At 50.8% G+C, this 14,369-nt stretch overlaps 1 protein-coding gene across 2 annotated transcripts in view; it reads right to left on the bottom strand.

Annotated features, from left to right (window-relative positions):
• Positions 1 to 2,672: 2,672 nt before the first annotated feature.
• TBX4 (T-box 4) overlaps positions 2,673 to 14,369 on the bottom strand; it is a 31,015-nt gene continuing 19,318 nt past the window's right edge. Inside the window, exons 6-9 of one of the 2 annotated variants that reach the window (XM_012648412.1) lie at positions 8,246 to 8,398; positions 7,313 to 7,401; positions 6,967 to 7,196; positions 2,673 to 4,746 (exon numbers count right to left, since the gene is read on the bottom strand). In XM_012648412.1, coding sequence (XP_012503866.1) covers positions 4,127 to 4,746; positions 6,967 to 7,196; positions 7,313 to 7,401; positions 8,246 to 8,398 — 1,092 coding nt within the window. In that variant the 3' untranslated portion in view covers positions 2,673 to 4,126. The remainder of the gene's footprint in view (positions 4,747 to 6,966; positions 7,197 to 7,312; positions 7,402 to 8,245; positions 8,399 to 14,369) is intronic. The other variant, XM_012648413.1, reaches the window with a different exon arrangement.

Genomic DNA, 14,369 nt, shown 5'->3' with positions numbered 1-14,369 from the left:
CTTAGTGAGACTTCGCAGAAATCCCACTGGAGACTTCCCTGCCCCTGCCCTGTCTACTTTCCTTCATAATGATAAATGGCTGAAAAGAAAACTATCTAATCTCCAAACTGCTTGCTTTTTTCCTGCTCTTTCTTCAAGGAGAGAAGGAAGAACACGGTCACATAAAACAGAGTCCTTCATCGCCTGCTTCTCAGGAGACAGTTCTTTCTCTTTTCATCCCAGGCCTGTTTCTGATCTGTGATGGGCTCGCATTGAAAGCTCCAGCCCGGCCCTCTCTAATCAGCTGCGACAGCCGCTGCGGTCGCTTGGGTTGCCCATCGAAATTGAATTGATTACCCGGCCCCCTTGCCGTTTTGTTCGGCGCACAATTGCTTAATAGCTGTCACCTTGGCTTTGAGTCCCGGCCGGCTTCAGGCTGACTGGTTCCCATTACTCAGGATGGCCAGTGCAAGTTCATCACCTCTACAGGATGTCCCTGATTGATTCCGTATGCCTTGGAGACCTGCAATATATTTGCATAGGGGGGAGAAAGGGGTGGCTGGGAGACGGAATAGAGATCCCTTGGCTGCAGGAACTGCCAGGTTTCACTGCGGGGCTCGCCATATTTGAATCATTACCAGGACTTCTTGTCAGGAGTCTGGCCTCTGCTGACATAGCTGCTAATGAATTTGTAAATTTTTAAAAAATACAAAACAACCCAGCCTGTTCTAACCTTTGCTGTCGCCACCTGCCACGTGGGTGGGGGAGGCAAGCAGAAAGGGCGCTGTTCCGGCCTGAGCTTGTGCTGGCCTTTGAAATGACAGTCCCTCCCTCCCCACCCCTGCCCCTGCCCGCTGAGTGCTGAGCGGGAGAACCAGGCTGGGAGGGAGACATCTTTCAAGTGAAATCCCTTGCACTGGGAACTACTTCAATTAGACAGCAGGGGGAATGTTAACATGCCCTCCGGCCTTTTAAGTGGGTTTTAATTTTATGTTGTAAGATAAGACACTGCAAGGCCGGCTGCTGCTCCTCCAGCAGGCTCCATTAGTGGGGCGAGCCGAGGCCTCTTGACCCCCCGAGGCCCAGCCGAGGCTGGAAGTTGGTTTGGTTTTTTAACAATTTGTCAGTCTGACCCAGCTTCTCCTTTCCTCTCCCTTTTGTGATTCCAGGCTCTTCCATCTTGGAGGGCCGTGGGGCGGCTGGTGGAGCTGCTGAGAGGCCCAGCCTGGCTTCCCCACAGTGGCCGGGCCCTCGGCTGGGGAGCAGAGGCTGCCGGCCCACGGCCACGCAGCTGAACGTTAATCAGCTTTTGTCCCTTCCCAGGCAGGGCACAGCAGAAGCAGACCCTTTTCATGTGGCAGGTTTCTGGACCGATGATGTATGACCTGTTGGCGCTACTGAATGGTGCCCTTTGTTCCGGGATATCCCATGTGCACCCTTTTTATTGAGCTGTTGATTCAGAGGGGCAGGAAAGTTCCACAAATCCCACTACAGGCCTGGCTTTAGCCATGCCCAGATGGGGAAGCCAAGGGACCTCATGCTTCCCAGAAAGCGGGTAGGAAGCTGTGGGCTGCCTCAAGGCAAAAATACCCCTTAAGCAGCAGCTTGCTCTACCTCGGATTCAGCTGTGTGTCTGGAGAGAGCCTGGGAACGTACATAGCCCCAAGCCTGGGTTCTAGAAGGTGTGGAGTATCCCATATGTGTAGTCTTTGCCCAGAAGGAAAAGAACAGAGCAGGTGTGAGTTAGGAAGAGCCCCCCCCTTCCCCATCCCCTGAGCCAAGCCCAGTTAAGTTTTTCTCTGTGACCAGCAAGCCCGAGGTGGGAGCCAACAGCTAAGGGAGGAAGGAGCTGGCCTCCTGTTCTGCTGGAAGGCGGCCAGCCAGAGAGCAGCACTAGAGCCGCAAGGGCAGGGCTCTGGGGAAACAGGAGACAAGGCTGACTTTTTACCCAGCAGGAAATCTCATCTCAGCCCTGACAAGGACAACGATTCAAGGGCACTTCACTTGCCTTCTCTTCTGCTGGTTTCCCAGACCAGCCTGCAGTGGAGATGGCACATGAGGGTGAGTGGCTTTGGGGAGGGAGCCACGAGGGGTGGGGGCAAGTTGCAAGGTGTTGTGAGGAGGTACACCTGCCCCTCGTCCAATCTAGTGGGGCGAACCTGGGCTGGATGTCATCTCCTTTTTTTCCTCTCACCTCGTGGCCAAGCTTCAAGGATCTGGCAAAGGAGTGGGCAAGCGGGGGCCTTGCCCGGCCTTGAGTCACCCTCTCTGGGGTGACTGTGGTGATGAGCTCACACCTCTGACTGCTCCAGGAAGCCCCAGGCACTGACTTGAACCTGCTCTTCAGCTCCTTTTCTGAAGCAGCTGTACAGATCCCCCCAGGAATTTCCTACTTACGAGACCCTTTCCCCCAAATTGCCAGGTTAGGTGTTGACTTGCTGCCTGCCGCCCTTCTGGGATCTTTGTGGGCGCTGGAATCCAGACTCACATCCTGGGAGTCACAGGAGAGCGAAGGTACAGTTGCTCCATTGGTCCTAAATTACTTCACTCTGCGATCAGAGGCTTCATGGTGCAAATGCTCAGAGGCACTGAAGGCCTCACCTGGCACTTGAGAAAAAACACCAGCAATAGGGAGGCAGACACCATGGCTGAGCCGAGAAAGGACAAGTCAGGAATAAAGAGCATCCACACGCTTCACAGTTGTAAAATGGCTTTATGTTCCCATATGTAAAATAAAATGTCCATGCTATATAACACTTGACGTTCCATATCGCCTGTTAGTTAATGTGTTTTCTACAAAAGCTTTACCTGTGGAGTGTGTGTGTTTTCCTATATATATGTGTGTCATCTAAACCATTTTTAGTCTTTAACATCAAACATGTAATAAAAATTTAAATAGATGTCTTTCCAAATACCTCCAATGTTCATTTTTATTAAGTTTATTCATTTGTAAAAAGCAAAGCTGAATTTGACGTGTGGCCCGCATTTGTGAGATATATATATATATTTATTTATTTATTTATATAATATATAAATAGCTATTCGGCATGCAAAGAGTTTAGTGATTTCTCAAATTTGACTTAGAGTTCACACCAGCTACACCGATGGTCTGGTGACATTCAACAGTAAAGAGCAGGGCTAAGGACTGTGAGAGCACCTCACTGGAGAATTATCTTTGCTCCTCTGAGCTCACTGGCTGAATTCACACTCATCTTTCAATTCTCTTTATTTCCATTCGGCTTTCTTGCTCCAGGCAGAGGTGTGGATTTTCTGGGAGCAGAGCAGGCCCTGGAGATGCCTGCCATCGGCTCCAATGTGGTCTTCTGGGGATGCTGCCAGGGGAGATACGTTTTTATAATTGCCAGTCATAGGATGATGCAGATGGTGCCCGAGAGGCTGCATCTTGCGCACCAGAGTAACAGACTGCATGTTGGGGGCCTCGGGGGAAGGGCTTTGTACCTTATGACAAAATCTGAATGACAAAGATGCTATTGGTTACATTTTCCCTCCTCTTAAAAAATACTTTTAGCACATGATCCTTTCTGCAAGTCGGCCCTCAGCCCTCTGAGCTCCAGGAATCGATGTCTAGGCCACTAACTGAGCCAGCTCTACTCTCAAAGCACACTCTGGGGCTGAGCCGAACCCGCCTCTCAGGTACTCTCGCAGAAGCCAAAAGCGTGGGCCTCCTGCTACCAAAACGAGATTCTCAGCTCTCTTTGTAAACAGAAGGCCAGGAGCTCTAAGCTATGTGCAGAGCCCTCCCACCCCAGCAGTGAGACTCTCTCCTGTAGAAGGGACCTTACCCCCTTGGCCCCTGAGTAAATCAAAGATTATATTATAAAAACCTCTAAATACCTCATATGAACTCTCCACGCCCATCCCACCCATGGGCATCCCAAGAGATGTCAGGTAACAATGAACCCAGGTCCTGCAGCCAAAATCACTTCTCAGATAATTGTGGGTTTTTTTTCTTTCGTGGCCTCAGTTGTATGTCAGAAGATAGATGTTCTCCAAATGCAAACACACACGAGCTCGTACACACGCTCCCCCTCTGAAATACCTTCCTGTGTTTCTTGGTAGTGCAGGCCACCCACCGAGGTTGACACTGGAGCAACATGGTCCCGGGGCTGCCGAGGAGACGTGGAAGTCATCCGTCAGTCCAGTTCTCTACCGTCCCCATTCCTGAATGATACTGTAAGGAAGACTCTCGGGACAAGGAGAAGGTTTGAGAGTAGAGAAACTCGTTGGCAGCATTCAGGTGTGGAGAGGGCGGCTTCCTCTCACACACTGGGGGGAGGCCACGCTCTCTTGGGAATGAGGCGGCTGGCCCCCGCTCTCGGACCTGAGATTGTGAGAGCTGATTGTAGACACTGAAGTGGGTGTTTCCTGGTGGCTGGGAGCTCTGAGCAGAGAGGGTGGGCAGCCGAGGCATCATGGTGGTGGCAGTGAAGTGCGTGGGGAAGGGCTGGTAGGGCACAGTCTCCATGGTCTGGACGCTGTAGCTGGTGTACGGTGAGACTGAAGTCCACATGTTACAGCTCAGCGGAGGCGGGGGCAAGTCATCCACCCCAGACACCCCGGCAATCTCGGGCCCGGAACCTGAGTACATGCAGGCTTCTCTTGGGGTCACCTCACTGCAATAGGAGGGGCTCAGCATCTGTTGGTCGTAGGGAGGGGGAGAACGGAAATAGTGATCCTCCCCTACTGAAGAGGGAGCTTCCAGATAGGACCGCTTACAGGGTAAGTCCAGGTGGCGGGCACTGTCTGCTGAAAGACAAAGAAATATCAGGGAGAGCTATTTCCACTGGCCCAGGGCACCCTGCTGGATGCCAGGACAGCCTGCCCTTGTCACTGAGCACCCGCCCTTGCCTCATGTTACCATGGTACTCCCAGAGCCATTTTAATCAGCTACAGCTTTTATAAGGTGGCAGCAGCCAAAAAGCGGTCAGATTACGGACCCTACTCAAAGGCCACGGGGGACACCACATCGCTGGACACTGAGTGCGGTGCTCAGCCAGGCAGCACATGGCTTTGATCCTTTGCCAGCCTGACTCTTGCGATAGTAAGAGGCCTTGGTGTGCAGTGGCATTCTTGGGCTAGGCTGGCCACGGGAAGTGGAGGCTATTGCCAGGCCAGTCCAGGCTCAAAGGCCACATCTGTCTGAAGGAGCCAAAAAAGTAAGGCCATGAGGTTTCTGTCTCAATCCTCCGCTCCCAGGAAGGCTTAAGCAAGCCAAAGCTACTCACAGGCATGTTGCTGTTGCTCTTAGAAGAGGAAGTCACCCTACATGGGTTTTATTACACAGATTCTAACATAAAAGTGGCTGCAAAATTAAGACATGGAGCAAGTAGGCCAGGCGCGGTGGCTCACGCCTGTAATCCTAGCTCTCTGGGAGGCCGAGGCGGGCGGATCGTTCTGAGCTCGGGAGAGCGAGACCCCGTCTCTACCAAAAAATAGAAAGAAATTAATTGGACAGCTAAAAATATATATAGAAAAAATTAGCCAGCGCGTGCCTGTAGTCCTAGCTACTCGGGAGGCTGAGGCAGTAGGATCGCTTGAGCCCAGGAGTTTGAGGTTGCTGTGAGCTAGGATGACGCCACGGCACTCGCCCCAGGCAAGAGAGTGAGACTCTGTCTCAAAAAAAAAAAAAAAAAAGACATGGAGCAAGTGAAAAAGGTGACATAGTTTTCAGGCTGAGCTGATATGCTGGGGAAAGATGATATCAGATGCCATAAATCATGTGTGTGTGTCTTTCAACCTCCTCACCCATGAGGGCTTAACTGTCTCAAGTGATACAACCTCCCCTGGGCCAGGGCTGCTCCAGGCCTGAGGGCTTGGGGAGCAGCCCACTCAGCCAATTTAAGAACACTCACCCAAGGCTCATCTTGGCCTCCTGTTTGTCTAGGGATCCACTCTGGTAGCTGCGTGTGTACACACGGGGCTCCAGCAGCAGGGCTGACTGAGTTTGAAGACCTGTGTGCTCCTCCCCGAGAGGCACGTGCCCTGGTGGGGGATCCGTCCCTCTCCCTGACCGGTTCTTACTTGCCCCTCCCCTCCATCTTCTCTCCAAACCCCTCCTTTCTCCCTGTACCAAGTTCTTGGTCTTGGCAGGTGACCAGTCACTCTAGGTCAGGAGGGAGCAAACTTTTTTGGTCAAGGGCCAAATAGTAAATAGTTAAGACTTTGTGAGCCACACTATACTGTTGTCCCACGAAAGCAGCCACAGACAATATGTAAGTAAATGAGTATGGCTGTGTTCCAACAAAACTGTGTCTATGGAGGCAGACTAAGATTTGAATTTCATCAAATGTTCACATATCATGAAATAGTCTTTTGATTTTTTTCCAATGATTTTAAAATAGCAAAACCATTTTGTACAGGTGGCAGGCAGGATTTGGTCCAAGGGCCACAGTTTGTGGATCCCTGCTGTAGGCCATTGAGTTCTAGCAGGACTTGTGCAGGGGCCAGTTGGAGCTCGGCCTGGCTAGTCCCTGGAAGTGGGACTGAGAGAACATTCTGGATTGCAAGCAGAAGTCCCCAGACTCATTCCCAAGGGAATTCCAGTGGTCTGGTGAGGTCTTCTGGTGGAATAGCACTAATCATCCCAATTCTGGCCATGGAAAAAGCAAGACCTGGTATGATGAGGTAGAGAGCCCTGTACACAGGACTCTGGAAGTTGCTTTGATAAATGATAGCCCCAATCCAAAAACCTCTGCCTTGTGAAGCTTCAGTGTCCTCCTATGCCCTTTTAGGCAGAACCCAGTCTGGGGACAAGGCCACAAGCTGGCTGGGAGGTTTCCAAAGGCTGCATCAAAAGCGAGAACCATTATCCCTGCTCTGGAAAGGAGGGCCCGTTTCCAGCCATGGTCCCTAACCCTTGAGGCCCACTCTCCTAGGCCACACAAGCACCCAGATAAGTGTGTGTGTGGTGGGGAGGACCCCACCCCTCCTCTGACCCTCCAGGGCTGTAGACCAGGAGAGAGCTACCTCGTCTTTTCAGGCAGTGATAGAAGAGGCTTGAGTCCCTCTGGGTGGGGAAGGTGCTGAGGGGCAGGTCCTGCGGCTCAGCCAGCTGCGCGTGCGCCCCGTTCTCATGCTGGTAGTGCTGGAGCGCCTGGTGAGCGCCGAGCAGGGGGCCTACGTCCGGTGTGGCTGAGAGCTGGGGGGAGACGAGTCTCTGCCTCATGATGCTTTTGGAAATCACAGGGTATTCTTTGCTGAAGGGGCAGGGAGGACAGGCAAAGACAAGAGAGTAAAGATGCCTTGAGGGTTACGGAGTCCCCATGCCTGCACCCAGTCTGCCTACCCCACCCATAGGCCCAGGCAGCCCCACCTCTGCAGCCGGGCCACACGGAGGTCACTGTCATCACTGCCACGAAATCCCTTGGCAAAAGGGTTATTCTCAATTTTCAGCTGTGTGATCTGTCAGGAGAGGACACATGGTAGAGTCACTGGGAAGAGAGCTGACCTCGGGCCCTCCTCCCCCACCCCCGACATATCCAGAGCCGTGGCAGAGTCTGGAGACAGTGGCCTTGCCCTTCCATCTGGCTTGTCCCTGACTCTGATCTTTCTGCAGCTTTCCAGCCCAAGCACTGCCTGGCTGCAGTCCCCCATCAGTCTCTCTGGGGACCTGTAAGCTTTTCAGGGAGCTTCCTCTGTATGCTGCCCCTGTCTGTGCAACTGCCACATCCAGTTCTAAATGCAAATGTAACTCTTCTGCCTAAAATCCACCAGGGACCCTGCCTACATCACCAGTCCCAGTGGGTGTAACAAAAAGCAGCACACGGGCAAAGGCAGAGGAGAGCAGCCACTGGTGATGGGGGAGGGGGGGTGGGCAAGAAGCAGGAGGCAGGCTGGGACCTCCCAGGGCACAGCAACAGTGTCTGGGCTCCTCTGCCCACTTCCTGCCCCTCTGTCTGCAGGCCCAGAATCCTACCTTTGGATGCACCAGGAGAAAGATTGTAGAACAAAAGGGCCTAACACTCAAACCCCAAGGCAGGCTCCATGCTCCCTGTTTTTATAGTTGCCAACTTTGTCCGTTCCCCAGAACAGTGACCCTAATTACTTTGTGCTGCAGATGGACATGTCTAGTGTCCTTTTCTGCTCATCATTCAATTTTCTCACTGCTCTGAGGGACACTGCAGGTTCCTGATGCCCCTGCACTGGGCCTGCCTCAGCCTTGCTGCGTCTTGGGCTTCACTTCCTGCCTCTCTGCAGTGGCGGCAGGAATGCCGTGTGGTGTTAGTGGAGGGGGCTGTGGCTGTACCTTGTGATTCTGGTAGGAGGTCACAGAGATGAAGGAGGTCTCGGGAAACACGTGGGTACAGAAGGCTGTGTTTTTGGAGCCAAAAGCATTGTTCTCATCAGCCTTAACAATGTGTAGCCGTGGCTGATACTTGTGCATGGAGTTGAGGATGATCTGGAAGAGAAAGGTCTCATTCAGGTCCCCAGCCTCAAGCCCCAGGTCCTTGACCTTGTTCAGTCTCCTAAAAGCCAAGGATCCAGGGCCTGACTACCAGGACTGAACCCAGAAAGATCCTAAAGCTCCCAAGTGAAGAACCAGGGCCTTGAGCCCCAAACTCAGCCTCCCTGCTCCAATACTAATGCCTGGGGCCAGGCATTATGATATGACTGATTGTTTCACTGTGGTAATGGGGAACTCAGGCTAAGCCTCTAACAGCATAAAAGCCCTACCACATGTACTCACTGTTAAATTGGAACTTATCGATCAACACCCATGTGCACATATAGTAAAACTCAATGGTAAGTAAGTAAGGTGGGAGGAGGGGACAGGTAAATTCGCACGCTAACTGGGTGATGGGCACACATACAACTTTCACTCAAACTGCGCAAAAGCAAATCACATAACCAAAACGTTTATACCCCCATAATATTCTGAAATAAAAAATAAATAAAAGCTCTCAGTGAACTCAGCACAGTGTAGTAGGTGGAATTCTGAGTTGTCAGCAAAAGTCGAGGGTGTTGCCAATTCCCTGTGTGACCTCAGGCAAGTCACTTGACTTCTCTGAGCCTCAGTTTTCATATTTGTAAAATGGGATTGCAGCACATAACGTTCCTCCTTCAGGGGACTCCTCCAGGATGACCTCTTCCCACCCCCTCACATGTGACCTGCCTTCCCCAGACAAGCTGGCTGTGAGCCCTTGGCTGCCTCACCTCAAATTTGCAACAAAAGCAGCTTAACAGCCCAGGGCTCTGCAGGATGGGGGCGAGGGAAGAGGATGAGGAAATGCCCCACTCTAACTTTTATTCATTCATGCATTTCTCAGTGTTCGCAGAGGCCTGCTGAGGGGATGCTGGGGAGACCCAGATGCATCGCACCCTCAGGCCTGCCCAAGGCAGCTGCCAGGCTGGAGGGAAGTCCATTGTGGGCTAGAGTTCAAGGTGCCAAGACAGGAGACCAGCAAAGTTCCTAAAACAATACTAGAGAAGGCCAGAGGCCCCAGGCACCCAAGGGCCCTTGAGGTGCCACGGCTGGGGGAGGCAGGTCACCCCAGCTGGACAAAGCTTAGCAAAGAGCCCCCAGAGTCACTCACAGCAGTTGCTGCTCCAAACCTGCTCGGTTTGGCTGCGCCCCACGGTAGCAGCTGCATCATGTGCCCTTAAAGTGTATTTTTTATCGTTGACATTTGCCAGACACCCTCCCCATTGGAGGCAGGACCAGGAATTTGGGGCATTTTATCAGTCCTGTGGCTTTTGTTAACCCTTCGGTTTCTGTCCTGGCTGGGCCTCAGGTCCCATTCCCCTCAGAGGTCCTTTCTCTCTACCTGGGGGTGCCCCTTCTTTGGGCTGGCCCTCCCGGCTCCACCCTTCCAGGTTCCCAGGGACCAGACCTGGCACTGAAGCTTATAGTGAAAGGTTTAACCCTTTGGTGACCAAGAGAAAGGCCAGAGTCAGGCTCTCCCCTGAGTCTTAGTTTAGGAAGACTCTGCTCTCACCATGCCCTGGGGGACAGGGAGCCCACAGAGCAGGCTCAGCTGAGGAAGGGCGTGGGCCGGGAGCTGGGCTGTGGGCTCTGGCCTTCCCTGGGCTCCTCCATTTGGCCAGGCAGCTCCATCCAGCAAGAACCAGCCTTTCCGCCTCCTGCACTGGCCACTCCCTGTCACTCCCCCTCCCTCCCACCTTCAGTGACAAACCTTCCGACCTTCTTGGGGCAAGTACAGAACTTCCCAGACCCCAAACCACGTCCTATAGCTGGGGACCCACTGCCTAACTGGGGGTCTGCCAGATGAGAAACTCGAGAGAGACCAAAGAACACGAATCCTACCTTGGGATTCACAGTGTGTGTCCCTTTTCAGGAGATCCAGGAGCCTGGGAATATTCCATGGTGAGAGGGGTCTTAGAAAACACTCCATGGTCCCTTTATGTTACTCTGTCATCCTGCACTATTCACAAAGCTGCAGGAGCCCACAAAAGACCTAAGTTCCCCAAAGATCCAGTGATTTAATACCTGGGAGGTAGCTGAGATGATGTCTCCAGAAATGCCTGGATCGTACCTATGCACTTTGCACATACAGTTCCCTCCACCTCCTGATCTTCCTTTCTTATTCTCTCTCACCTTCTAGGCCTATCATCTCTTCCCGGAAGACCCAATGCTTCCTGGAAGCCTTCCCAGATACTAGGGCCTGCTCTGAACTGCCTGTTCTGAAACTTCCTCCTCGTACATTAGCCATTTGGCTTTTATGCTGCTTCCTAGTGGATTCCAGTTTCTTCTTGTCCCTGACCGGGACTCAAGTTAAACTATAATCTCCTCAGGAGAAAGGGCCATATCTTTTATTCCTTTAATACTTCCAGGCTCCTTTGCCCCAAAACAGGATTTATTAAGCACAGGGCCGGGTTACAGGAGTGGGAAGATCTGGGCTGTGACGACAAACTTTCTGTGGGAATGTAGGCAAGTCCCTTCCTCTTTGGTCTTTACTTTCCTACTAGAGACAAGATAATCTCCAAGGGATTTTTCAGGTCAAAAACTGTGATTGAACATGTGTGTGGACAGTCCTTCTGTGAGCTCCCAGCATGCAGGACCAACCCCTGGTCACTCGGGCTCTCCTAGGGTGGCAGCACAAAGGGAGGACAAAGACAGTGGACTAACAGAACCTGAGCCACAGCCATAGGCACCAATGCCCCAGGGAGGCTGTGCAGGACGCTGGGACAAAAGGCAGCACCCACCCTGCTCCTGTGACACCTGGGCAGTCCCCACAGTCCTGGTCTGGTAAAACAAAAGCCTCTCCGTTCCCTCCCCACACCCCTGGTTCAGGCCCCTGCTGTCTCTGGCTGGGTTGCTGGGACAGCTTCTCCCTGACTCCATCTACTTCTCCTGCTACACATCCTGTCGAGTCACTCCTCTGCTCAGAACCTTCTGAGACATCCAGGAGGATCGTACATTACTTGAGAGCCAGGCCTTTTCTATTTCCTCCTCTTGCCCCCATCCCCCCACCACCACTCCTTCCAGTATACAGGGCTCAATAAATGCCTTATATTCATAATGCCACCTCTGATTATTCCCTGTTACCCCTTGAGATAAAGGCCAAACTCCTTAGCCCGTCAAACAAAGTCCCTGATGACTGGTGTGGAGAGACTGCCGAACACACCTTCTAGGAGAGAGAACCAGACAGACTGGCAGGAGACCTAAGACAAAGGAAACTTCCAGAACTACAGGGGCAGGTAAGAGCCACGAGGGGAGTACAGTCACATCCACAGAGAAGTCAAAAAGGGTCCAGAACCCTCTATGATCTCTGTTCACCAGCTGCAAGCTCTTCTCCTTCCGGCCATTGGGGTCCTATCTGTATGTAAAGTGGGGCCTTCCAGTACATGGTCCCGAATACCCCTCCCAACTCTGACGGTCCAGAACCTGGACAGGTGTCTGGGAGAAAGTCCCACCCATTGAACCAATGCAAGTATAAATTTGAGCCTCAGTCCCATCAGCCGAGAGAATATGAAACCAACTCAGTGACTCACACACCTGGCTTTGCTGGGAAGTTCCTCAGGCACCACATTAAACTACTTTGTCAGAGTTTCACATTTATATTTGTTGCAGTGGATATTGGGCCAAATGGGCCAGCCACGTCAACAACCCTGCTACATGACTGGTTCCGTCATCATCATTGTTTTACAGAAATGGGATTCATTATGTTCTGGCCACAATTCAGAAGGCTGTTCTATTTTAACAACTGCAATAGCGCCAAACATCCATCTCCTCAAGAGATCACCATAGCGTGCTTGGCCAATGAGGCCCAGATTTATCTATGTTAGAATCACAGAACATTAGGGCATGGAGAGGCAGACCATTGAGATCATTCTGGTCCAACCTCCTAATTTTACAGATGAGGAACAGAAGGCTTGTAGTGGGAACGTGACTTGCCCAAGGACACACAGCTGCTTGGAGACAGAGTCTTGAGCAGAATCCAGATGGCCTTTCAGAGAGCACACACTGCTCTCAACAACAAGCTCAGTAACTAACAAGACGGTGTCAACCAAGCACTGCAAGGGACGTAGATCACCAGGCCCTACTGTCCATCGCAGAACACACATATCTGGATTGTGGCTAATGACCATTTTGTCATATTAAAATCAGATTTACCCTGCATCATAATTTTACTAAGACTTCCTTCTCTATCGTCCTCCTTACCCGCCCCCACCCTCTAGCTCTGCAAAGAGGTTAGGACAGAGACAGGATCCACAGCTCAAAAACAAAAGAAGAAAAGAAAGCTGAGACCTGCAGAGGTAAGTGGTCCAGGGAAAATTCAAACTGGAACCGAGTCAGGCAGCCCATTAGCCCACTCGAGAGGCCTTAACCAGATGGGTCTTAGGCCTCACTCCCAGGGAAGCAACCCTGGGGTGGTACCATAGGGTCCCAAAACCTCCTTGCCTTTTCTCACAGCAACAGCAATAATAGCTAGTGTTTTCTAAGCATATTCTATGTGCCAGGCCCTGTGCTAGGTATTTTGCATACATCATATATTTAATCTTTACAACATCCTTATAAAGTAGGCATTACTGTTGTCCTCAGTTTAATAGAGGGTCAGGGAGATGAAGGCATTTGCCCAACATCAGACAGCTAATTTGAGGCAGAGCCAGAATTGGTACTAATTTCCAAGCCTGAGCTCTTACCTTTACCTGGCTGGGGAGGGTGGTGCCTGTTCTGGAGTTCTGTGGAGCATCTGTATCTCCCAAGGCATGTGGCAAGGGCGTGGCACATTGTCAGGGCTCAGAAAATGTGACAGGAAAAGAGGGCGATGAATAGCTCTGGGTCCCCACTGGCAAGTTAACAGCATAAGCTTTCAGGGGGACATCGGCCCCTGGCAAAGGAAGTATCTTTGCTGTCTAATTGTTGCCCCCTAACTTTAGTGGGTCCACTCATCCACTTACCATCCACCAGCACCCACTGGTTTGCCAGACATGGTGCAAGGCACTAGGATGCATGTATGGTGCTTGAAAACCCTACTATCTTGTGAAGTTACACAGTCACCCCCAAATCAAGCAAAAACAAGTGGTGAGAGAATATAGTAGAAGAAAGATTGCATTTATAATAGTCACAAGCAAGGTGACATACCTAACAAGAAATGTGAAGGGCCTCATAAAGGAAACTTCCATACACTTAGAAGGACAAAAAAAAAAAAAAAAAAAGACTTCAGCAAAGAGAAAGGCATTCCTATCAATCCTCCCCAAGTAAATATATAATATAAAGCAATTCCAATAAGAATACAAGTTAAGTTTCTCTTTGAACACCACAAGCTGATTCTAAAGTTCATGTGAAGAAACAGACAAGACTCGCCAAGAAAACTCTGAAAAAGAAGATCCAGGCAGACCTGCCCCTGCCAAACATTAAAACCTATTGTTCAGTCTCAACAGTTAAGGGACTGGCACAGGAATAGGCACAAATTCATATGGGGATTTAGTGTGCAGAAATAAGGCATCCCAAACTATGGGAAGAAAGAAGACTATTCAATTACTGGTGTTGGGACAACTGGATAGCTCTCCAGGAAAAAAAAAAAAAAAAAGTTAGATTCACACCTCATATCAAATGCCAGGATAAATTCCAAAAGGATCAATGGTTTAAATGTAAAAATAAATCCATAAAATACTAGAAGAATATAGAAGAAAATCCCTTTACAAGGAGTGGATTTGGGCTTTCAATACCCCAAAACCCAGAATACACATAGAAAATGCTGATAAATTCATTCAAAAGCATCTGCGTGGGACTATCACAATAGGCAAAATCAAATGACAGAGGAGAAACTGGGAAAATACGTGCAAGTCATATCACAGGTAGGAGCTAAATCCTCCTGATTTACAAAAGCTAGAGATTGGTAAGATATCCAAAATCTGAGACAGAAATGAGCAAAGGATTAAGAACATCAGTGAGGAAACAAAAA

Source organism: Propithecus coquereli, unplaced genomic scaffold (assembly GCF_000956105.1).
Source record: "Propithecus coquereli isolate 6110/MARCELLA unplaced genomic scaffold, Pcoq_1.0 Scaffold285, whole genome shotgun sequence".
NCBI lineage: Eukaryota > Metazoa > Chordata > Mammalia > Primates > Indriidae > Propithecus > Propithecus coquereli.
This window is presented reverse-complemented; position numbering and strand designations above follow the sequence as displayed.